The sequence below is a fragment of the Balearica regulorum genome, chromosome 1, assembly GCF_011004875.1.
Source record: "Balearica regulorum gibbericeps isolate bBalReg1 chromosome 1, bBalReg1.pri, whole genome shotgun sequence".
Taxonomy (NCBI): Eukaryota; Metazoa; Chordata; class Aves; order Gruiformes; family Gruidae; genus Balearica; species Balearica regulorum.
Genome location: NC_046184.1, coordinates 65,805,129 through 65,831,108, shown reverse-complemented (window position 1 = coordinate 65,831,108; position 25,980 = coordinate 65,805,129). Strand labels below are relative to the sequence as shown.

Sequence of the window (25,980 nt, the reverse complement as noted above, 5' to 3'; positions counted from 1 at the left end):
TTAAATTTAAGAAAATGAGTATTGAAATACCTTACTACTTATGATGAAACACACAGGATGCTCATAGAGAACAATGAAATAGTTAAAAAGATGTTGCTCATTGCTGAACACTTATGCTACATTTGATCATGAATTTGTTAGCTTTTTGGATATTAGGTGCAAAAAAGTGCAAAGAATATTTAGTTAACTGTTACAGTACCACATTACAAAAAGTATTTTCTAGGCCACAAAGGCCACTGCTGATATAATTTATATTAAGATAAACATATACACAAAATAGTTTTTCAATCTCCACATATATATATATATATATCTGTTTCTATATCAACCTTGCAAAATCATGATGAAAATGATCTAGGCCACAAAATCTCATGATGATAATAATGGTGTGAGGAAAAAAAAAACACAGAGGAGAGCTTTTTCTCCTATTAAAGAGACTACTCAGCCAGAGCAAACAGAGGAATGAAATTCTGCAAGGTTGCTCTGTATTTATGGTGATGAAAATACAATCTTGAGCAGGGAGGATTGGTGTTCAGCATTACCAACCCTCTCTGGGAAAAACTATTTCTTTCTAGAGACCCAGAACAGACATTCAAAAACTTGGGCTGGAGCCTTTTCTTTCCTTTTTTTTTTTTCTTTAATTTCTCAAGAATGTCTGAAAGATTTGTTTGTTTGTTTGTTTGCTGTGTTTGTAGGCACAGAAGGCAAGGTATAAAACCTGCCTCCTTTTTTGCCTTAGAAACACCTGTAATGTTAAGACCAACCTTCCTAACTTTCTTGGAGTTAAGACACTTCAAGGCATATTTGACTGTCTTAGAGATTAGATAGCGGGATAGAGGGACTGGATCTTCGTAAACATATTCTGTCAACCAGGCCAAACTAACCAAGCCAAAATAGCTCTTCAAGAAGTCTGTCCAAACTGCCTTTTCCCTTCATAACTAGATGAATTCTCACAAATTCTTTCACTATCATAAAAGAATCTTCCATTGGCATTTTTCTCGTGTATGACACTTTTCTTCCATAAAAACAATGCTTTGGAAAATACTGTCTTCTCAGTTTTCTTTATACTTTACAAAGATATAAAAAGAGCTACCACCCCAACTTTTTTCTAGTTGCAGTTCAGCTTTCAAAATCTCAGGCCCAATCATGCAGTCTTTGCCATGCACTTTGCAGAAAGAAAAAAAAAAAAAGAAAAAGAAAAAAGGAAAATAACTGTGATTGAGGTAAACTGCAGTGCTAAAAAGAGCTAAATCCACAAAACAATATGTAGTTCTCTTCCAGTTTTTAAACCAGCTCACTTTAGCCAACACTTTTTTGAATTTGCTGTCACTGTGTATTCTAATAAATGATTTTACTAGTTTATAAAATTGTTACATTTCAATTTCTCTCTTCATATATTGACATAAAATGTATCTCAAATTCATATTTGACATATAATTCTAGAGCATCCAGCCAGGGACCAGAAACTACTCCACGTGAGCTTTCAGTCAAAATAACTTCAAAGAAATCTAATACTGGCACACTAAATCAAGAATCAGAAAAATGTTCTTTGTAATTGCAGTTTTTGGTCAATTTTTTGAACAGCTAAAATACATTAAATAAATTCCTTTACTTCAGAGCATTCTCTCACCTACAGTTTGACCCACATGAAGACTGAATACGGACTGCACAATGACAGCAGCAAATGGGCTATTTCCAAGGGCCTGGATGCACCTCATCAGGAGATGCCTATATCTCTGTGGAGCTACGTAAATTTCCACACAATTCATTGCAGACATATTTGCTTTCCACAACGATACCCATACGTGTGCTGCTCAGTGCCATGCAGAGATATCCCAGCTAGCTCTTCATCAGCCGGTGGGTAGCTGAAGCAAAACAGCCGCTGAGTACAGCCACCTGCCTGGACACACGTGCCTGGTTGTTTTGCTGGACAGGCTAACGAGTTCCTGTAGGTCCAGCAGGCATCTTGATCGCTGGAAGGTTATAACTGCATAGATCCAGTTGTGAATCCTGTTCCATAAAGGCTGAACTAAAACCCAGTGAAGCCAGTAGGGTCCTTCTCATCAGCTTCAGTGGGCTTTTGATCAGCCGTTCCTCCCTGCGCAAGGAATTAACTGACTTTCCAAACACTCAAAACACGACAACAGTTGTTTGTTTCATGCAACATTCAGTTCAAAGTGTTATCTTGAGAAGTCATACAGGATTTAGTGCAATTTCGAAGAAATTTACTACAAGAGCTATATATGACTATTTGCTCTCCCTCAAGAGAATTAGGCATTACAAGCTGCAGTGGTTTTGAATTGCTTAAGGGATTTGGGTTTGGTTTTTTTCTGATTTCTTTGTCTATGCAAAGTTATAGGTCATATCAAAACACTGCTTGGATATGACACTGGATATATGCGAGCGAGAAAACAGGTGAATGAATTTACATGAGGAAGGGTTACATTTGGCTCAATTCAACTTCATTCATACATTTAAGAAATTATTATAAACTGTAATATAAGACTTAGAATAGGAAAAATGTATTTTAATAAAAAAATATGGATACAGTTCATCTGCAGAAGCCAAACCTTCTATTTATGTAGATGTGAGCTACAAGGGAGCTTTGGACACTGAACATGATGAATCCACTCTTGTTCCCTAGGGCGTAAGCGGTGGTTTTGGTGATGAACAAGATCCCTGGCTATCAAAACTGGTTGCTCGGCCAGGTAACTGCAAGAAAAATGTTAGTTTTACAAATGCCATCATATCTAGCCATGCATCGCATGCATTTCAGGGGATGAGAGACTCCCTCAATAAAGAACCCAAATCACATCTGGTCCCTAAATTCCTAAAGTGAGCTCCTAAAAATGCCTCTGGCTCATTCCACGGGAGTGGGTTTATTTCACCAATCAGGGCTGGTACATAATCCAGAGAAAGCCATGAACCTCTGAAAAGAGGCTTCTCTGCTGCACTGACTCGGTTTCCCTGCCCTCACACTTCAGGTGTTTCACTGAAGCCTTGCTGCTGGGCTTTTACCACCTGTCACTGGAGATGCTGTGCAGCCATGTGCCACACAGTGGGGAAAACAAATGGCCCGTGATGCCTCAGGCAGCAACTCATTTTTCTACAGAGATTGGGTTTGGGGAGGGCTAAAGAGTGTGTCCTCTGTGTGCCAAAGCAGGGCCTGCTGCTTCTTGATGCTTCAATATAAGTCTTTCCAAACTCAAAGCTGTGAGCATTTTGTGTACAGAAAACCAGTAAGATGTGGCCACAGCAGGGTGAAGAGGGAGTCCAAGCCCAGGGACTTGTAGATATAATCATCCATGCATTTCAATAAGCTTCCAATAAGCCGCTGAGTAACTCTGGAGGTAGCTGCTGGTATGTTGCCTCAACTTAGCCTAATTAGCAGGCCTGTTTCAGATTAATGTTTTAGCAACATAACTGTTCATGCTAAAGATTTCTGAATAGGAAATGATTGCTGTTGAAATACTTGCAAATGAGCTTTTCTAAGTGGATGTAAGCTCCTTATCATAATCTCTGGAAATTTCAAATGTCTTAATTGTTTAATGATACAATGCAGTCAGCATATCATGGAAACTTTTGAAGTGGTGCATTTAAGTAATCAATAAATGCATGCAATTAGATTTAGGTTGTTCGAAGGATCTTATAGCTGCTCCATAGATGCTGCACTGATTTTTATGATTCCCAGAAGCACATAAATGTGAGAGAGACAAAAACATTCAATATACGTAGGAGAGATTTTTGCTACTTCTTACCTCTACTAGTGGATGCCAGTGAGTTATTGGTTTACGTGGGTAAGCCAACATTTCATTCCAATGATCTCTTCCAAGCCCTTCAGCATCAATTCCCGTCCGACATACCCCAATGACCTCATTGTGCCCTACTCTGAGAATTGCAGAGACAGAATTTTTTTAATAAAAATAGTTTTAATATCATCTGATGTATAATTCAGTTTACTGCTTTAGTGCAGCACAGAATACATGCCCAAACATTTCACATTATTTATTACAGATATTAGTTTTAGTGGTAGTATAGTAATACTAAGTTCTGTAATGGTAGCACCAAAACCCTCCAGCCACTACCAGAGTGCTTCTAGCAGCTGTAAAAATAGCAATGAAGACATAACCCTTGCCATTAAAAGGTTACAACCCAAACAGCACAAGGACAGAAAAGGACCATAATACACCAAGTGATCTAGAAGGAAAACATGCTTAAATTTTGTGGGAGAGGAAGGTGAAGGAAGATGGTGGGGAGAAGGTTTCCAGTTGCAAATACTACTGTTATTTCACACTATATTTCCCACCTCTGACTCTTGTGGTCATTGGATCTTCAGTCAAAAAATGTGAAAGCAAGGGGTATAGCTGTAACAGGCTATACCTTAACACTTCATGCTCCTAGCAGTGCCATAGAGTTGTTGAGGGACTCCAGAAAGTAATTTTCTGTACCTTGCCTATATGTACCTTAGAGTAATATTTCCTAACTTCCTCTTAGCAAAAGCTTTGAAAGGAGCAGCTGACGAGGACTGAAAGCGTGCAAGTTGCTGTGCTCTTCTTCCCCTAACCGCACCGCAGTGCCCCTTTCACATCCCACTGGGAAAGTCTTCCTGACAGAAGTTGGAGGACGATCAGAAATGTGATGTTGAGGAAAAATAATCTGAAGTTTCCTGTTACTAAACTGGACTTTGACCGTTTATTTGCCCTGCAGTCTCAAGAGCTCATTACTAATAGCACTTGAACAAAGCAGACTTGGCTCAGACGTGATTCTGTCAGTCACTGTCTAGTTTAACCTGCAGTCCTTGAGCTACCTTAAATAGGAGTCTCTTCCTGTCAGTTCTCAGTGAGGATGTAGATAATTGAGGCTCAGATGTGTTATCAGGGAGCACTGAACCCAAAGGTTACAAAGCTTCTTTATTGAGTCAACCAAAAGATTAATTATGACTTAATGAGGTAATTAGCATCTAATTCTTTTTTAGTCATCCAAATTTTCTTTGATTTCAAATACCTGGCATTTAAATAGACATTAAAGGTGTGACCGTCTTTTTAAAACTGAGACATACCTGATTTATAAAACTCATACATGGTCCAGCCGCCAGATGCAGACAGAAATGTATGCCAATGCTAGCGGCCCATAAGAAGATTGTACCATGTTTCTTCCTCATCGCAGTTATTTATGATGCAGATAAAATGGCCTGAGCTCTAAAAGGCATGGAAGCTTTAAACCTCTTCAGGAAAAGACCCAAAGGCTATATCTTTTGTGACACTGAACCCACTTGAAAGTTCAGGGAGGTAGAAAGCAGTTGCTTGCAACGATCAGGTAACCTCTCACTGAAGATTAATGTTCAGGAAGAAAACTGGGCTTACCGATCGTAATCCATCACTGCAATGGAGAGGCTGACCTGGTCTACATTCTCTGGAGGGATATCAAAGATGATGGCCTCGTTATAAACGGGATTGAGCGTGTTCTTCTTTGTGGTCGTTTTCCGCTTTTTCAGTCTTCGACCCTCACACATCAGTGACACTTTGACATATGGATCTGAGTAACAGATAATCAGTTGTGGGCATTTGGACTGAACATCATTCAAATGTGTAGCATAAGGGCAACATTTTTTTGTAGGAATGTCATATTGATAAGACAAAAAATTACAAAGATTTAAGCGACACTGGCAAACACTGCTTTCAATATGCTGTCAATGCAAAGGAAAGGTATAGGCATTCTGAACAGACATACTGACTGCCAGACCAAAGATAGCCAGTAGATCTGAGCAGAGCCTATACCCATTATCCTGATACTTCCATTTCAGAGCCATGCTAAACACACAAAACCCAAGGAGTTCCTATTTGTCCCCTTCCTGAATAGACTCTGGCTTATTATTTAAAAAAGAAGTAGATTCACCTGATGCACCAGTTATATCCATTGCTTTGAGATTCCTACATTTGATGACTGTTAATGTCATTCTCCCAGCAGTAGGCAAATAACAGAGGGAAAACATGATCTCACCCAAATCTATGCTTTCCTGAAAAAGAAAAGCAATGATTAGAAATCTGACCATATTGCCAACAATTCAGTTCAGATCATGCAAACATTTATTTTTTTAGGGTTTTTTTTTTTTTTAGAGAGACTTCTTTTGCAGCCTCAGATGCTTTTGAAGAAGTTGCAAACAATTTTCAGAAATTATTTCTATAAAATACGGAAAGAGTACCAACAGGATAATATTTTAGTGACAGGACCTAGAATTACTAAACTGAGAAATTAAAACAAAAGCAGAGCCAAGACTTTCAGGATTCCCGATATGTATGTGTTGAATTCACACAAATGAAAAGGTGCTGAATGCAGAATGTCAAGTTCTGATGTTGAAAAGACTCAGAAGTCAACCTCCCCAATAAAAAGAAATATGATGGAACATTTAGATCATGCCTTTTAACCACTGGAATTTACGTAGGAGATTTATTTCTGCACACATATATGTGTATGAAAAGTTTTTCCGTCTAAGTGGTTTGAAAAGTCGTCTAATGTGCTTGCAAAAGTTGCTAGCTTTATTGCTCTTCCTTTCTTTGAGGTGGTGTTCTGTTTTAGAGAAAAGCAAAGTAAAAGAGTAGCACCTACAACCTTCCTGGCTCAAGGGCAACTTTTTGGAGGATAATATACTCTGAAAGATGGATAAGGTCAATCTTAATAAACCTCACAGAGACATAGTTTCTACTTTGAGACAATATGTGCCTTGAATTCGTGCAATATGATGTTGCTATACAGTTCATATGCTACACCACTTGAGAAATGTAATCTAAGGAAGAGAGGTTCCATCAATTTTTCCTTTCTTCACAGTTATATAATTATCCTAATACCACTAAAGTTTAGTTGTTGAGATGTTAGTTGTGTTCTAAATTCCTAATTCCTGTTCTAAGATTTTAAAAATGCCCCCCAAAAAGGCCAAAGAAAATTGCATATTAAGAATAACTCAGGATTTTTAAATACGAGCTTGAAAGGAGAATGTAAGGAAGTCACTTCTGTAAGGCAGCCATTCTCACGCCTGCTTAAAGGACTTTCTTTGACTACTACTAAAAAGCTTATTTTTAATATCCCAGCTTCAATATGTTATCTGCAAACCTCCAGCTACCCCAAGAGTACAAATTTGTTTGAGAACTGCTAGATTTATGGTACAGCTGTTCCAGCACCAGAAGGCAAGCATGATATATTTTTAAATGATACATACGAAAATAATGATTGCTGTGTAGATGACAAATACATTGCTTATAGTTATAAGACAGACTGGAGCTTCTTGTTCACATTTTTCAGTGGCTTACATGAACAGTTTTATTGACTTCCTTTGGGTTAATGCTGTGTCTAAATTGAAATAGGTACTTCAGATCTTTCTAGAGTAAAGATGGACGTAATCACACGCTTCAGGGTGGGTTCTTTTTAATTTTTTATTTTGCATGCATTGCAGACTCTAGATCAAAGGATGCAGTTTTAGAATAGCTTTGAATTTTCTGTTGTATTGTTAATAAAATATTGACTTTTGTGTAGGTTGGTCAATTCACATGTTCAGTCATTTTGCTGGGATTCTGTTCTGAGAATTAACAGATTGATAAGCATGTGAACACGCACTGTGGGCAAATTTCACGCTTGTCAGGATTTCAGATTTCTCAGGATTTCAAAATGATTTAGCTCATTCAGTCCACATATAGGATAAATACAAATATTTGAAATATCCTTAGCCCAACCCCTTACTTCACAACAGAGAGCGCAGACTTTGTTCCACAGAGGATGTTAACAAACTCACTTTCTTATTTCAGAAAATATAAACAAAACTTGAACAAATGAAGTGTAATTCTTTTCATTCATCTGTCAAAGTGGCAAGTGTTCTCTGTTATATTTTACAGTTTTTGTCATATCTGAAATCTGTTTTAAGCACAGCTTCTGTGGCTGGCATTACTTTCTGAATTCAGAGTCTGATCGCTGTTCATCATATCCATAGGTGAAAGAGATCTCACTCTTTTGTTTGAAAAGGAAATATAGTTCCCCCACATCCAGTGCTACAACGTTTAAGGTCTATGTTGAGGGAGGTAATGAAGATGAATTGGATCAAAAAACACAGTGGGCAGCTCATAAAAGGGACTAATTCTTCCTTCTTCACAGAGATTACTTGTGTGGGTGAATAGAGAAAAAGTAATTTTTGCAAGATGGGAGTATGAACTTGAGTATTCTATTATTACTTTTTGAAGAGAAATTGGATAGACACTCAAAGGTTTAGGCGAGCTCAAATTATAAACAAGAATACAGACAGACAGGACTATTTACCATGACTTAAATACTTTAAAAGAAACATCGCTCAAAATACTTGCAAAACTCCATATGATGGTTACACTACCCTACTTTTCTGAAGAGCAGAGAAAAACATCAGTGCTTAACAAAATGGCAATGGTTTGAGACTTATGCTCTGTCCTTTTTCTTTTCTTTCTGAACACCACGCACTGAAGTTATATTGAAAAACAGCTTGGAAAAACGCCTGTAATCAAACTCAATGATTTGACCATGCAATGAATAAGCAGGATACATTAATGCAAAAAGAAATACTTGGACAGCCAATGAGGGGAACCTTTTTGCTCAGCACAGCAGACTGTCCAAAGGGCAGATGTACTGAAGTTACCAGAGCTCTGTCACCTGTATACTGACTACTCAGTTTGAAGTGGCAAGGGATGCTTTTAGGATTGGGAAAAGGCTCTCTACCACTCCACTCTTTATGCAAGCATTTTCTGACACCTATGACCTATAACTGGAAAAAAATGTGGCTTGTGCTGCCCTGAAATGTCTGATTTTCATTTTGTGGAACAACACTCATGTTGCTCTATGCACTGTGTCAGTAGATAAATTCTGAAGTAGACTAGAATAGATATTATTTCAAATAAACACCCATGTCTATATCAAAGACATTTATGAGTCATCCATTGTAAGATCAAAGGTCTGGGAATAAAATTAGTAGTTACCCTGTACTAGTCTGTAGTCACTATTTAACTCTCCTCTTGGTGGAGAGATCTGTCTGTCCTGGATTGCCACCACAGACTAGGAGTTCCCACGATCCTCAGATCAAGTTCAAATACAAGTAATTTCAGAATCCTTTGAAACAACTCTCATGATCTTATCTATTTAATTTAATTTGGTACTAGTTGTGGCATCTGATGTTTGGTAGACAGTGTCTTTTTGGCTAGTAAGGAATAGAAAATCCTAGTACTTTTAGTCAGTTTCTACTCTGAGTATGTGTCAAGATTCTTGGTCTTTCTTCATACTTGGGTGAACTAAGTACATTTTGTTAGGAGCTCTAGAAGTCATAGAGCAACTGGGGATTAAGATATTAAAATGCACCATTAAAATAAATATTCTTTGGAACTCAATCACACAGCGTCAAGCCCAATATTTAAAAACTTTTAAATGTTCTTTTGAAGGATTAAAACTAAAATTATGCATATATAGATGATAGCATCAGAGACTGGGTATTGGGTAAAATGTCTGGAATATCACCATTCCCACACACCTAACTCGAGCACTACAGGTTCATGAATTTGGAGCTGAAAACACAGGTTCAGACCTAGATAATGAATGGCTCAGCAGTTAAACTTCTCATGACATTATTTGCTACCACACTGATAATCATAAGTAATATTTTTAAATGTCCTGGATCCTTAAGTATTATTGATTTTAACTGAGATTTAAAAATAGGATTTAAATTACTTTAGAATCCCAGTGCTCTAGAAAATTTGTATTTGTCTCACTTTATAATTAAGTTCACACAACTCATCTGACAGCAACACCTTAGTATAAGCAAATCTGAGGAAAACAAGGCACAGACTGTCCTCAATCACATCTGCATCACAGTCTACTTCGCAAAAAACATGACTCAGAAGACACAAGCCTGCACCCAGTGGTTGCCATTCATGCAAATTTTTAACTATACTTCAGGTTGTATTGCATGTATCATATATTCAACTGGAATTGCACATTACTTAGGTAACTCATGAAATTTTATCTCTTTCCTATGTCTATTTAGAATTTTTCTTTTTCTTCTTAAATTAAACTTAGATTTCAATTAACAGCTAGCTTTACAAATGCTTATAATGATTCCCCCCTACTGACTTCCAATACCGGGTACAGAAAAACCAGCATTGAGCACAGCTGCACTAATGCAAAAGGAACCATTTGTTGGTACTGCATATCTCTTCTTCATTTATTTCCCTTCTGTGTACACAAGCCATCATACAGAACTAAGGAAATGGAATGGTGGTAAGCGCTATACCAGCTTCAGTTATTTTTATGGGTCCCAATTTACCTCACTATCCAATCCATTTTTTGGTACAGCAATGCTAGAACAAAATAAAACGAAGAAAACACCGACCTCAAATGTGTATGATGTCAGCTATTCAGATGAACTTGAGGTTTTTTTAGCTACAGTACAGAATACAGGTTCTTCAAATAGTGTAATTCTCATTCCACATATGGAACCACACCTGAACGGAAGTGCTAATCATTTTTTCCATTAGGTTACCAAGGATCTGTCCACATTCTTTGCTTTACGGGCTCTTGGGAAATCAGTCCAGGGGTTGGCAAAGTCAGATGTAAAAATGGTCCTTATTCTATTATTTTTGTTATCTGACCCAGTGGACACCAGTACTCTCATTTTCACACTTATGTCTGTAGAAGTAGCAGCGTTTCTACAGAGGCTGGGCTCCCTACTCACAATATGGATAAACAGTGGAGGGATGCGAGGAGAAGTTTGAAGCCCTCATAGGGGAGCATCGATTAGTCTGATCAAGTTTTTAGAACCCCTGTTGCAGCAGAAAGCTTTGCGGTTTCTTACGACTTTTAATTTTCCCAGTTGCTTCCATTAAATTCTATTGAAGAGACAACTTTTAGCTAGGAACGTCTGCAAATTCAGTGAGGAAGTTAGGCAGAGATCTTTCTGTGTTCAGAATAGCGTCCTCTCATATATCACCACTCATAATCCTAAACTGAATGGGAAAAAAATATTTACTTGTGTAATCTCCCTGCTATATTCCAAGATCTTCACTGGTTTCATATGCCAGCAGAACCGAAAAGCTTATAGGGAACTGATATGTGAAATAAGATGTCATTTTTGCATCATTTTTTTTAATCACAAAGGTACTCTAGGCCATCTTTTTTACTGATGGTTGTTTCGTCTTCTTTTCCCTTGGTTTCTGAAGCTTTGCAATTCAAACAAAGTCTTAAATGAACAACTCACTACGGATTCTTACAATAAGTTATGTAAATGTTACAGGAACTAAAAAAACTGTACACTTTTATTGTTACTGGAGTGTCATTAATTTCCATGGTTAAAATAACAAACATTTGCACAATTAATACTGCACCAGAAATGGAATTCCCTAAAAAAATCTTTGGTGTTACTTTCATTATCATTCAGTATATCATAATTCACCACAATTAATCATTTTAATTCTTCATCTCAATTTTAATAACCAGGACTACTTTTCTATTAATTGTAATTTAAATGATGTTTTAAAGATTGCATGTGAGAACAGCATAGTGATAATACAATGAATTTATTTTGTGCTTGATTCCTAAACAAGTGATTTGCAAATTTTTTTCTCTTCATTTTCCTGCTGTGTTTTGAGTAAGCATCTGTAATAAGTAATAACATTTTTCTAGACATCAAAGAAGTTATTCAGGTGTTTACATTCCTAGATTTTTAGCTGCTTCCTTTAGTCACACTGAAAATTCCCTCCCTGTATATTATGCAAATTAAAAAAAAAAATCCATTGGCAGAATTAGACCTTTGGATTACTTGAAGGAATCACACAGGAAGATAATTCCCCCAAAGGACAGATTTATCTCTCTTTTTCTTGTTCTGTTTAGAAACATATTATATATATACGTGTATTTCTGCTTTCCAATAAAAACTACTGACCTCAAGCATCAAGAATCAGGTATAAAATAAAATATAATGATAAATGTTGGGTGGAAAGAAGAGAAGATAAAAACCTCTTCCCTCAGACAGTTAGTTAAGAGTATATGAAGAGATTTATGGTTTTGAGGTATAGATTAAAAGAGTGATAGGAAAGAGCAGTACAGAAATCTAGCGGTCTGTTTTCTCTTCTATGCATTTAGAATTTGATGGCATTTATGCTCTCACAGAAATTGTCAAAAGTGACAAGAAGTTTGAACTGGAGAGCTAATTCTGCCACCTCTCAAGGAGATTTTACTTTGGAAACTTTGTCCCCACAGCTAATATTTATCTTCCTCTCCTGTTATTCTTTGCATATCAATTCAGCTCTTTTTCTTCCTCCCAGCACCACTTATTGACTGCGCTGTTGTCCTGGGAAATGAATCAATGAGGACTGTGTTTGTTCTTGCCTCGTTATGGAAGTATGTGGGGCCTGTTGCTCTACAACGACTGCATGGTCTTCTGGTGGAGGCCCAACGCTTGTTTTAGCCTGACATCCTGATTGCTGTGGGGAAGCGCAGCTGCTGATTGCAGTCTTGATTGCAAAGTGAGGGCTCCCTGAAAGAGCACGCTGGGCCCAGCGGGCTGAATGCTCTCAATAGCACCCCAGAGAGCCTCCTGGGTGCTTCTTTTTGTCACTCCCTCTGTACATAACCATCTGTCTTGTGCACGGGGCGGGGGGGGGGGGGGGGGGGGGGGGGGGTAGTTTCATCACGCCAGGCAGCATGGAAGACCATTCCTGCTGCAGAACAGCTGAGAACAGAGGTACTTCTGTGAACTAACCGTGGCATCTACGGGCACGTGAATGAAGCAAAATGTATGCGGCTTTCGACAGAAAGATGCTCTTCTGAAGCAGCAATGCATCAACTGTAAAGAGATCATTTGCAGTGAGGAGCTCAGAGAGTGCTTAGGGCACAGCAGATCCGTCAAGCCGCGCACCTTAGCATAGCTACCATGGTACCACCTGGACGCAGAGATATTAACTTCCCTTGAAACCATATTCATCTAATATTTCTTACTTTTAAGGTAGACCGAAAGTAGCAGTTTACCTCTAGAAAAGCAGAATATTCAAATAATTTATTGTTTCAAATGAAAAGAAACATTCAATAATAATAGAAACCCTTCCTGCTTTCAGTAACTGGACAGAAACCTACCCTTTCTCCATCATCTTTTCTAGTTATCGCCCAGAACTAAAGCAATCCCAAACCTAAATGAAAAACCTCATTTCCTGTAAAGACTGACCCAGGGTATTCGTTCATGTACTCAGCAGCAGGTGATCATGTGAATCCTGATTAGAAATGGCAAATGCCAGCTATTCTTGGCTTTAAAGGGGCTGTTCCCATTATAGAGATGATAAATGTTTCTATATTGACAAGCCGTTACTCTCTCACGTGTATTTAACATTGTGTTAAAGCTTTTATGTACATTTCCAAAAACTAATATTCTAAGTCCGTTCAGATGAGGATGGCTAACTGTAGAGCATAGTCCTCTACATTGCTGGTGATAAAACATTTCCCGATAGTGCTGCTTTGAGTGCTAAGAAATAGGACAATCCTTATAATGGGGCCTCAAAGTCCAACTATCACAAGACAAACCTTTGTCAGCTCTATGCCACTACTGCCTTACTCAGAGTAAGGTCTAATGTGCCAATTTTTGTCCACTTATGAAATAGAGAACTATGAAGAAAACTAAGCAAAAACAATGCCTGCAACTGCTCTGGGTGAACTGCAGAGGTGGGCTTCATTCTTGTTTGATCAGGCATTCAGAAGAATCTCTTTCTGTAACAGAGGCCAACAGCTAGCAGGATTACCTGGGTGACATCCTACTCTGGCAAGTGTTTGAGAAAGATCTACTGAGACAAATGTCACTGTCCCACTTATTAAAAAAAGTTATCTAAGCACTTCTGTCTTTTCCAGTAATGCTTTTCCAGCAATGCTATTCCAAGTGCTTTAGAAACAGCAATCGCACATCAAGTGCATCACATGAAGTCTGTGTCCTTACAACACCTTCTTTTATATCCCACTTCACAAATGAGAAAACTGACTGCAGCACTGAAATGCCTGGTGTTGGAAAACTAAATAGTAATCAAGTTCCATCCATCTACATGAGATAATTCAAGAGGCTACAAATATATGACAGCTCCATGACTAACGCTCCCAAGGGACTACCACTGTGCTGGAAATGGCTTTCGTCTAAACTCTGAGCCCTTTTTTTTTTTTTTTTTCAGTTGCATAGTTTCCTATAATTGGTTACATTAGCAGAGTTCACAGAATACCTTTGGAAAGAAAATGAAGAAAATATTTCTGACAGTCACTTGCCAATTTTTTTAAAGCAATGACGTTAGAGGCATGTTAAAGAGGACGTTAGAGATTTCCAAAGCAATCAATCATTTTAAGAAGTATAATAGGAAGTTAATAAACTTTCACATTCAGAAAGTGTTAGGTCACGAGAGGTGGTCTTTTTCCCTAAGCAATTTTACAACATTGAATATTTGCACTTACGTACTTGTTAACAATTCCAATAAATGAGTTTTCTTTTTTAAAGTATGCAGTATATTTTGATGGTAACAAAAATCTCAGAAATGTATGCAATACTCAGAAGCACTTCACAAAACCATAAGCCAGATATGTTGACTAAACAATCTAATTGATACTATTTGCATGCCTCTGATGTTATGAATTCATTTCGTACAGTGTATTAAGAATTACAGTATTCCAATATATTGAACAACCTTCACAGGTGGTCTAAAGCTGCCTCTTGAGGTTTTCTTTTTTTAATTAATCAAACAAACAGAAGTAAATGAAGGATTATTTATTGAGAATTCAATCACCCATGAATAAGCAAAATTTGGGGATATTAATATCATCAGATATCTAGGATACTTCTTTTCCACAACCAATTTTACACCAAATTTACCTTGATAATTTAACATTAAGAAATGAAAACACTTCAGCACTTACAAGAGGTACATGCTACATATTATACAGGCTTTCAACAGAACATATAACAGAGAAACAATGATGTGAATGAAAAATTAAAGGAACAAAATACAAACTACAAAAGATGAATAAATACCAACAGTTGAAAATCATAAGAATAAAAATGAGCACGTGGGGAGGCCAATCCTGCACTTGTATAAAATAGTTTCAAATTACTATTATGAGAAAAAAAAAAAAAAAAGTATTACAACTGTGGATTCCCACAGAGTTATTGGTTTTACGGCCAAAAGGACTCAGTGTAACCATCCAGTCTGATTTTCCCCAGACTGTGTTATTTCCTGTACCAAAAAACTCCACACCTCTTTATGGATGTGCAAGCAAATATTTTCAAAATGATGTTAACTACTGACAGAGAGTCTTTGCAAAGCAGATAATCTCCCAGTCTCCTGTGGTAACTTCCTTCACTGATAAAATGTTGCAGTTGATTTCTTTTGTAAATCTGTCTAGTACATGTTCAACTCCAAGACTGCAGAGCCTTGTGTCATAAAAAGAGGTTCTCTCCAAGTAGGTAACAGGAATTATTTTTACGCTCTCTCTACGTTCTGAATAGAAATTTTTTGACTATGGAAGAGATGTAAAACCCTCCGAGCTGAAGGGAGGCTACTTCTGCTGTGGTTTTTTTTTTTAAGTTTTGGACCAATCCTTTCATCTATCGCTTTGACCCTTCTCTACAATTTATCATTTAGCAACTGAATAAGCAAACCACTGGGTGTAGGAAGCATGTCTGAACAAAAGGCTGAAAAACTTCACAGAACATACAACAAAACAGAGCAAAGATGAAGACGGAAAAAACATGAGATAAATATATTTACATAATGGTACTTTGGTTCCTATGTTCTACTTTGTAAGTGAGGACCTTCCCACTGAGACAGCCAGCTCGTTTTTTTAAAGATTCTTTATGAACACCAAAGCATGCCTGCCTGGAGTACAGTTGGTTTTCACTAATTGTAGAACCAGCTGGATCTTTTTTTTTAAGGCTTAATCCAAGTCCAATTGAATCTGGCAAGCATTAGTTAGTTGTTAGTTAGTGACTTTTGTAAACTTTAGATCCGATGCTTAAGACTATAATTCCCCCTTGACTAACATCTTATGCACTGTTTATTCCTGTGCAGGATTGGCTCCCTCATCTTACAGTTTCTGAAATAGCAGAACTAGAAATCTTTATTACTAACCAATTTTAATCTACATGAAACAGCTGAAGTAAACCACAAGGCAGCACATTGCACATATAGTAACAGAGCATCTTATAGGAGGGTTTCATTTTGCCAGGAAAAAATAAATTCAATCAACTTCTTACAAAATTTTCTGAGAATAGTGTAAGGCTTGTGAAAGCTGATGCGGTGACCCAACACCAAAGATATTTCATTTGAATGTGTTTATTGTTGATGGTTTAAGTGGAGACAACTTATTCACACACATGAAATACTGTAAACTATACTGGCTGAAAGGCTGAAATCCAAAAGCTTCATGGCTTCTCTTGAACTTCACACATAGTAAAATACCAGCAGAACTAAGCTCTATAACTGCATGTACTAGCCCTTAGCGAGGAAGAAACTTGAATCAGAATTCAGCGCCAAGATTAGCAACCATTTTCATCCAGATGTCTATTAGTATCTCTCCCAACTGCGTAATTTGGTATGGCATTTCAATCTGCTCAAAACCAGTGATGAACAGTCCAGGGATTCTAATTTGCTGAAATCATTCTAGTTATCAGCTAAAAATCTCACACAAATGCCTGTTGCAAAGGACCAGTGAGCATTTAAATCATTACCAAAGTATTAAAGATAATATCAAAGCTAGAAGAAATTTTTAAAAAAAATGTTACTAGGCTATTATTCCAAGACCTTAAACACAGTTTCAATTTTAAGCTTGAGAATATGGTTCTTAAATTTACCTGAAATCTGAGCCTGATCAAACTAGGTATACACAGATGTGGTTTTCTGGAGGTGTGCCAGAGGCTGTTCCGACCAGTTTGGTAGTCCCAGCAGTTAAAATAAATAGCTGATTTTGTGAACTCACATTTGAGAACTGTCTCCACTATGCTCCGCTCCCTAATATTTCTCCTTTCTTAGGAAACACAGTGCTCATGTTCAGACTGGTGAGGAAACACCAGTCCTCTTTGTCCTCCTAGTCATGCAGACCTAGCCTTCCCTGTCTAGCAGGTATGAACAGCACGAAAACCTTTGGGAAAAGAGCCATGGGAAGCCTCGGGCTCTAGTGAAGGGATGGTATGAAGCTTCTGTCACTGAAGCAGCGTCCCGTACTGCTCTGTCCTCTGTTCTTCCCCACTGTGCAAGTCCAGCCCATGCTCAAAACCAAGGATGACTCAGACTGTTTCGGATATCACCACCAAACAAGGGTTGGGAAAACTTCTATATAAATACCATAGTAGTTTAAAAAAAAAACAAAAAGGCAAACCAAAAAAAATCCCACACCTCAACATTTAATTTTTTTCCCCCTCAAATTCCAGCCAGGGAAGATGAGTTTGGATTTCAAGGTTAATAAAGATAATGTTTGGACACTAGTGGTTTTCCTGCTAGTAACCTGTCATCCGTGCACAGACCTCCTTTTCTTGCTTGCAACATTAAACAAATAATTTCTACTTCCTGACCCTACTTGTTGTGCCTCTTGAGTTTTGCTGGTAACCAGCAGCAACACATATATATCTACTGGAGACCCTAAGCACATGAAAATCTGCTAACAAGAGCAGGATGGGCCCTGTTCCTTAATAGATGGTCATTTTGAAGGACAGGGTATTTTTCCAATTTTGCTAATAGGAAAATGTTAATTGTTCTTGGTAAGCAGTGACTTTTGTGAGGTACTATTTAATTAATAAACCTAATTAATATTTGCACAATGAGCCATAAGGGTGACGGTATGTTCCCAGAAGACTTTTTAGTAATTAAATTTTATAGTTCCCTAAGCATTCTTTATGCTCAAAGGAAAATATTGACAACTTTTTTTTTTTTCCTTCCAGACTCTGCTGATAAACAGGATGCTCTGCCACAAACTACAAAAGAGAAATGAAAATACCACATTAACGCTTTTGGAACACATTACTTACTGTGGTAGCACAGTGGATGTCTTTCCATACATTGGCTTCCCTGGAGAGATCTGAGACTTCAAAAAGGTTATCAAGAATAACTTCCCCAATCATGTCATGTCTAGAAAATCTGTCAAAATCATAAACACTGAAATGCAATTTCCTGTTGCTGAGTTGATCATAGGCTACAGGAAACTGAAAGGTTTCATCAAAGACAGGATTTAATGTCTTTCTGTGAACTCGCGTCTGAAACTTCTTTTTCCTATCTGGAAGCAGATAAATCTTGACGTAGGGGTCGGATGTTCCTGTGAAGTCTTTAGCAGGCAGATCTAAGGCTTTGACAATTGTGACAGCCAGAAGGTCATTCTCATAATCATATCGGAGACTGAAGTTAAGTTTTCCACATGTTTTCACATCTTCTTGTTGCCCATCAGAATCCACGGACTTCTGTTTGTAGAGTTCTGGTTTTATTCTCCCAATGCTGGTCGTTGTCTCTCCCCTTTGCAAAATCGGATCTGTCCCCATGTTAAAATCAACACTGGACACTTGCATCTGCCGTGGCAAGTGTCGCCTGAAAGAATTGTGCCTGTACACAACACACACACAACACACACACACAAAACAAGCCATGGTTATCTCCAGGAAAAGACCTGGCTATTACTAAATAGAAAATATAAGAATACCAAATTAGTAAGAGTTCCTCTCTTCAAAATACCCCCCTACCCCCAAAATATTTTGCAAATGTTAAAACATCCTTGAGATGAAATGATCATTCAGAATGAACTTCTTGGCCCGAGAGACACCCAGTGTCCTGGCAATACATGTATTTATAACCTTGTTTTCAGGCTATGCAGCTGAAACTGAATTCAGGTTCTTTCACAGAACAAGTTGACAGGTCCAACATTGCTTGATCCCACTGTGCTAGGGCCTGAGAAAACTATAGTCAAGGAGAAAAAAATGACTTGCAGAATTGTCATCAGTACTTCCTGGGATTTGGAGGCATTCCTTGGTAGTTTTCCAATTAAATATTTACCAAGATTCACACTGATCACTGTGAAAGGTGCCTGAAAAAGCCATGCAGAGCTATGTCTGGAGGTTTCCAGCATAGTGCTTTGCTATCCTACAACATTTTATATACGCCTGCTTGGTATTTGCTACGTTGATATACAGGCTGCCTTCTCCAATCATACTGGGAATGTTTTCTTCTGGCTGCAATACATTTCAAAGTTTTGGTCAATGTTTTTCTGTGATTGATAGGTTTTTTTCCCTTCTTTTCTCATACTCTTCTGTGTAGCGTATTAGCAAGCTGATTCCTGTACTCGTACCAAGAAACAGTAAGTTTCAATCCTTGTAATTCTGAATAGAGTGTTGCATAAGTATATGTATTTATGGGCTTATCTTGACTCATGAACATCAATGGAAATTTGTGCCTTTCCTACTTAGAGTGAAATCAAACCCCTGGTATGCCATACAGCCTTACAGCAGTATAAAACCACTGGTCAAAAAGCTTCATAGAATTAACCATCAGCAGATGCTATTATGACCACATTGTCCAGTTTATTTTTTGGACATTTTCACATTTATTTGGTACTTCACTACCCCAACAATCTGTACTGGAAAAGCTCACTACCTCCTCCTGTGAGCATACTTAGCAGCCATTAAAAAACAATTTAATTGTCAGAATTTCCTCTGCTTTTTGCAATCAATTGCTCATTAATGCCAAATGCAGCCGTGCCTTATTGCTTGGTTTCCCTGTGGTGTTGTGTTCTGAAAACAAGAGGTGTCACAGCTGTGTGTTTCTTTCTTTAAATCAGAAATGCATATTGTCCATTTGAAAGCAACCAGGACTCATTTCATAGATATTATTTGTATTTTTGCTGTAAGTGAAGTGGTTGCAGAAGGCATGAAGCACAAAACTACGGCAGTTCAGCTGAGCAGAGATAAAAGAGGGTAATCTGCAGCCATTAAATAATAGACAAGAACATTTCCCCTTTTGGCTGTTTCAGTACTGGTAGGTGCACAGAGGAGTCCTATTGTAACAAAAGGATAGCAGAGGGAGAACTTCAGAGTCTAGATTTGCAGTAGCTCAAAAAAATCCAGGTGTTTTGATCTCAAATTTAGACGAACAATACACCCCTCTCCTAACACATTCTACCTTTATTTTTTACAGTCAGGCTGAAAGATTTTCTTTTAAATGTTAAAACTCACCAAATTCAAGGTATATGATGTCTACATTGGAATGGAGCGAGGAGTCAAAAGGCCCTAACTAGTTAGAAAAGTACAGTATTGTTCTCAGCGAGTTTCAGGGCGGTCCTTGTGCCTTTGTCCTCTGAGAAGTCCAGCCTCGTAGGTGTGCTAAACACAGGGAAGGAACTGGAGTCCACCCAAAATATAGTGCCAATAAAAGTTTGGGCATGCAGCAATTCAGGCACCAGCTCTCTAGTATCTCCAACTCATAACGAAGTCCAGGAAGACCTGTGTGACGGCTACTTCTGTCTGTGCTCATGAAACCTGTGCAGGTGGGCCTTCCCGAGCGCTCCTCACACCTGCAGTTGTAGCACTGAGATGCCCAGATACTCATGATCAAACTCTGCCATAGACGAGAAGTGGAGAAAACTGCCTGCGCAGGGGAAGCCATGAAGCCGACTGTACGGCATTGCCAGTTTGAGTGAAAATGGGTACACAACAAATTCTCTTTTCCCTGACTTCTCTTGCATTTATGAAGATCTGAGTTACTACTTGTAAAAGTAACATATAAAATCCCAAATCTATGATTTCTAAGGTGCCAACGTGCTTTCAAATTTTCAAACTTTATGCATGTAAGATCTTCTAGTGAACATAGTCATTGTTGCGAGATATCACCATGTAAAACAGCACAGCTGTATGGCTGTTCCCCATGGGAACCAGCAGTGCTTTTGCTCTAGTAAGCCAAAGTCCTAATTACATAGCGCCTAGAATCTGTTCTGAGTCACAGCATTTCACCAAGACAGCTAATTGGTCTGTTAATTATTAAGATGCTTCATTGTTGTCATAGCAACATATTTATCTTCCTTTGTTCTGCAATAACAAAGGAATTAATGACTGTGATAATGAAGTACAAGGATGTCAGGCAACCAGGTTGTGAAAATGCTGCAAAGCTACTAACGTGTGCAAATCCAGGTACTTCAACCCCTACTGGCTCCTACATGGAGCACTCCTATAATAGGCATGCCTTCCATAACTTAGAACAAATACATTTTGAATGACGGTAATTCTGTATGTAAATCTCTAATATAAAATTGTGCTTGCATAGGGATAATGATAGTATGAAGCTGATTTCTAACTCAGTAAGACTGCCATATGTAAGACAAAAGAGAAGGATAGGATGCAGATTGATGATATCACTTGAGATTTATGAGGATTGGCTCTGGTCTAGCTTTCCTAGATGACATTAGACCAATCTTTTGGACCAAATCCAGGAGCGGACACCAGCACTTGTGGTATTTAGACAGAACAGATGCTGCTGTCTCCTCCTTGCAATCACTAAAGTCAACAGACCTGCTTGTTTTTCTTTAACTGTAACATTCCCAAGCACCTCACTTTTGCCTTTGTGCCTCTTGGGAACTGACTTACTCTTTGCAGAGCTGAATGACAAACTCCTCACCCACCTAATGCTAAAGAGCAAAAACCATGTCCTTTGAAAATACAGGTGAACATTTGAAGGAAGGAACACCATAGAAGCGATAAACTGTATTACAGAATACTTTCACAAAGTACTGGGGAGAGTCATACTCAATAACACAAACCAAAAATGTTTGTACATGAACACCACACTGATGCAGGACTTCTCCTTCTATTGTAGTTTACTGGTTAATTGGGATCAAGGACTAAAGAGTTGGTTTTCTGGTGGTTTTTGGTTTTTTGTTTTCTTTTTTTAAACAAGCAGGTCTTTTCATATAATTGGGAACTATGGAAATGATATAGTTCTAATTAAGCAGAAATTCATCACTTCCCTACACTAATATGTCTTCTTGCTAAATATACAGTCTATAAAAAGTGATCAGCCACATTTTATTATTCCTCTGAATGGAATAAAATCCTTCTTAAAATCCTTATGCTTCAATTACAATGGCTTAATATGATTCTATTTCTTTTATTAAGAGCTGATGGCTGCAAGAACCTATCACAGAACTGGTTACACTTTTCTTTGCCCCAGCTCAGGTGAGATCAGTGTAGAGGAGACAATCCAGACAGCAAATATTTCTCCAAGATCCTTTGTCAATGGAACACAGTTAGGAGATGTTGCATTTGGGTCACTCGGGAGTCCTGAGTACAACAAAGCAGTGCTAGTTGAAGACAGTGCAAGAGAAAGCTATGCTACCTCTGTGTCTGCTAATGGCTCCCCTTTATTTTGTGGTCCCCGATGACAGACACTAGAGACAGCTTTTAGTCATTTTGTGATTCAATATTCTGTGACACAAAGAAGGAGTAATACAGAAAGCTGGTCTAGATGCCCAGCCTTCATCTGATATATGGCATTCTTGGCAGTAATAATTAATATAGGCTGTGGGAAGGTTAAGACTCAAGGCAGGGCAGAGGTACAGAAAAATGTATTTACAAACACAGAAAGGACCATTTCTGAGTAATTTTTAAGACACATCTCATTCTAAACACATTTTGTAGCAAGGGTGCAGAGTTTTTCAGCAAACTGTAAAGGAAGGTGGCATCTCCAGACACCAAAATTGGTTGAGGTGGGACAACTAGGTTGGCTCAAAGCAAAGGAACTGTCCTGCTCAGGAGAGATTTAACACTGATAATCTAGAGAGGATAAAAAGAAAAAGCTCCCATACGAAGTTACAAATGTGCAGAAAGAGCAGAATTGATGGCATGTTTTAATTTTGTAAAATTGCCTTTGGCTTCACGGATATCTGATATGCATTGAGAACCCCATTCAAATCACTCTAGAAGTCTGTGGGAATACTTTCACAGCCTGAAGTAGCTCTAGATCATGTCCCTGGAACTTCTTCCTTCCCCTATAGTACCACAGGGAGTATTCAAGTCCATCTGCCAGCCAGCTATTTCTTCTGTCTGTTCAGGAAGTCAGACAGTCTGATTACCCACAGATTTACCTGTTGGTACACGATGGATAAAACTCTTCCAATTAACATCCTATTAGGTAATAGCGAGTTGTATAATATCCTTGTCATGCTAAGCTGTACCAGTTTGGGTCCCTCTGTGTTTAGTAGAACGGTTACAATTTCAAAACTGTCTTCCCAGTATTTCAGAAATGTTCCTCAGAGTGGCTTGGGTACGGTGCTCCCTCTCAGCAGATGGATACAGTAGCTGGAGCCAGGCAGAGACAGGGCAACCTGGCTTAAAGCCAGCTGTGCAGCCTCACAATTCAGGAGATTGTTCAGCTGCTGAAGTCAGTTAGACCTCCCCTGGCTGGACGGCTCTCATTTTTGGGACGCTCCCGTGGCTGCCTGCTGGCTCTTCCATGCTGTTGGGATAGCTGGGGACAAGTGCTCCAGCACTCACCACCGCAGTGAGCGCATTGAGCTGGCAAAACGCCGTCTTAGGGACTCACAGGTGGCCAGCAGAGGCTGTGCCCACTAAATGTAGAGCACGTGCCTCCAATGAGTATTGTGAATGTGAGGGTTTTTTTGGTTTTGGTTTTTTTGTGCTTTGGTACCATGTGCTCATTTAGCAAATGTTTTATTAAGGGAAAGCTACTTCCCATACAGTATTTGTATTCTTTCTTACGGCCTTATGCAACACTTCAGGTGCCTCCTTTAGCCTTCACTTTCCCATTCTTTGTTTATAAAACATTCCCTCCTTTTTTTTTTTCCTGATGTAGAAAGTGATCTTCATAGTTCACTGTTTGTTATCCATGCATCAAATTTGCTGACAGTATTTGAAGAAAATCTCGTTTGAAACTATAGGTCACTGCACACTTCTTCACTACTTTTCAATATAAAGCAGCAACTGAGACAAAATAAAACTTTGTGTCCTCCACTTCAATAAAAAAGAAATCATTTCAGCAATACTATGTGCTTGTCATTTATTTAAGGATTTTTATAAAATCTTTACTGCTTCAAGATCAGTCCATAAGGATCTACATTCTTAGACTGGGATTTCAATGCCCTTAAAAGTGGCAAACCATGTCTTAAAGAAATGTGCCATCAACAACAAATCTGCCATTTATTTAGTGGAGAGGGAAACTTTCATCTGCAAAAGTAACTGCTGTATCTATAAAAATATATCTGTGAAAAGCCAGACTTGCAGTACTTAAAAAAATAACACTGATAGAGATTTTCTTATCCACAAAACCTAAAATGGAAATCCTTAAAGTAGTAACATATGTATTTACAAAGTAGTAGAAGCCATAGATTTTGTCATCATGTGTTAAAATAATGATGCAACTGAAGGTACACCATACGTTTCAGAACATTCTGTTCAAAGGACACTGAGGTTTTGCCTTCACGTGACTGCTGTTTCACCCGGGACTGCTAAGAAGTCAGTGAATAATCCAGGATCCTGGAAATTTTCAGCAGAGTGTTCTGGCTCTACCTGTTCCCAGGAAACGTGCCACGAACGTGAGTGTCCCTGACTTACCTTGATGACGATGTGGGCTCAGTGATCTGCCTCTGCATGCGTGCATGTCTGATCAGATGCTCTTTCAGTGCGTTCTGGACCTCTGCTGGTATATCAGGTGAAGTGTGGCTAATTTTCAACGCAGCTTCAAGTACCTTTGTTGTAGGCTTCCCATTTTCTTTAACTTCCTTTTTCTCACTGGTCTCAAAAACCTCCGTAGGAGCACTGGAGTTGCTCTGAGGGACATTACTGGCATTGGAAGTGAGAGGTTTGCTTCTCCAGCAGGGCCAACACAACTTCCAAAAGACAAAAAGTGAGACTACCAGCAAGGCGAGCCCGCAGAAGCTGACGACTACTGCTAACAGACTGACTGAGATGTCTGCAAGGAATTAGAAACAAAGATCATCATGACAGACAAACATGGAGAGGAAAAAAAAAGATTTAAAACAATATGGGTAAGGAGATAGAAGCATTTTGAACGTTATCTTGCATGCAGCTTTAAAGTCCTACTAATGTTTTTGTTTTTTTTTTCCTTTCTGTACCTTTAAAATGCCATCATTCTCTAATATCTATGTCACAAATACTCCGTTAACTGTTGTTCAGGCCAGGGGCCATTATCTGTATCACTTGCCACACACACTCAGTCAGACTCCTCAGGAAGTAAGGGACTAGCCAAAAGGTCCCAAATACACCCAGCCACTGTTGTCAAAGGGTGTCTGCTCAGGAACACATCTTGCTGAAAAAGATAAACCACAGTCCACATTTTCTATAAGTGCACATGAATACAGACCAGTTCTAAACTGCCAGATTTACAAATTTCTTCAGGACTTGCCAAACTTCTGACTCTGTGTGCTAACTGCTTCAGAAACCTGTTAAAACCTAATGTTTAAGTGGCATAAATAGGCATAGGATATAGTCTGTCATAAATCAGAAATTCTAGGGTTAAATCTTAAGCTCTGGACCAAGACTGTGTTAGACCAGGACAGCACATACATATCAGTATCTAAAATTCTGCTCTGAAAATGAAGCTAGCTTCAGAGTACACTATACGATGCCCTGAGCTGTACAGAGACCATACTGTACACTTAGCTACCCCTGCTGCCCTGTATTTGACTTCTTCTGCTACAATTAGTTAGCATAGATAAAGATAGGAGAACAGATTTCATACCAATGAAATTCTATGAACAGACTTGTACTTTAGGAGATGGTGGATCACCAGAAATGCCAGTTGAGCCCTAATTAGGAGTTTCATTCTATGTGACATGTTCAGTTTGATTTTTCCAGTATCATGTAATATTATAAAATATAACTAAAAAATCCCCCAAAAGAAACCTTTGTATGCTTTAAAAGTATTCACTAAACCCTGCTTAAATGTCCCTCAAGCAATGGCT

General features: G+C 38.4%; 1 protein-coding gene across 1 annotated transcript in view; it reads right to left on the bottom strand.

Moving 5' to 3' along the window:
- Nucleotides 1-1,142: 1,142 nt before the first annotated feature.
- The window catches only part of SYT10 (synaptotagmin 10), a 36,601-nt gene continuing 11,763 nt past the window's right edge, over nt 1,143-25,980 (bottom strand). The window contains exons 2-7 of the mRNA XM_075742887.1: nt 24,611-24,968; nt 18,038-18,602; nt 5,896-6,016; nt 5,364-5,535; nt 3,759-3,888; nt 1,143-2,712 (exon numbers count right to left, since the gene is read on the bottom strand). Coding sequence (XP_075599002.1) covers nt 2,641-2,712; nt 3,759-3,888; nt 5,364-5,535; nt 5,896-6,016; nt 18,038-18,602; nt 24,611-24,968 — 1,418 coding nt within the window. The 3' untranslated portion in view covers nt 1,143-2,640. The remainder of the gene's footprint in view (nt 2,713-3,758; nt 3,889-5,363; nt 5,536-5,895; nt 6,017-18,037; nt 18,603-24,610; nt 24,969-25,980) is intronic.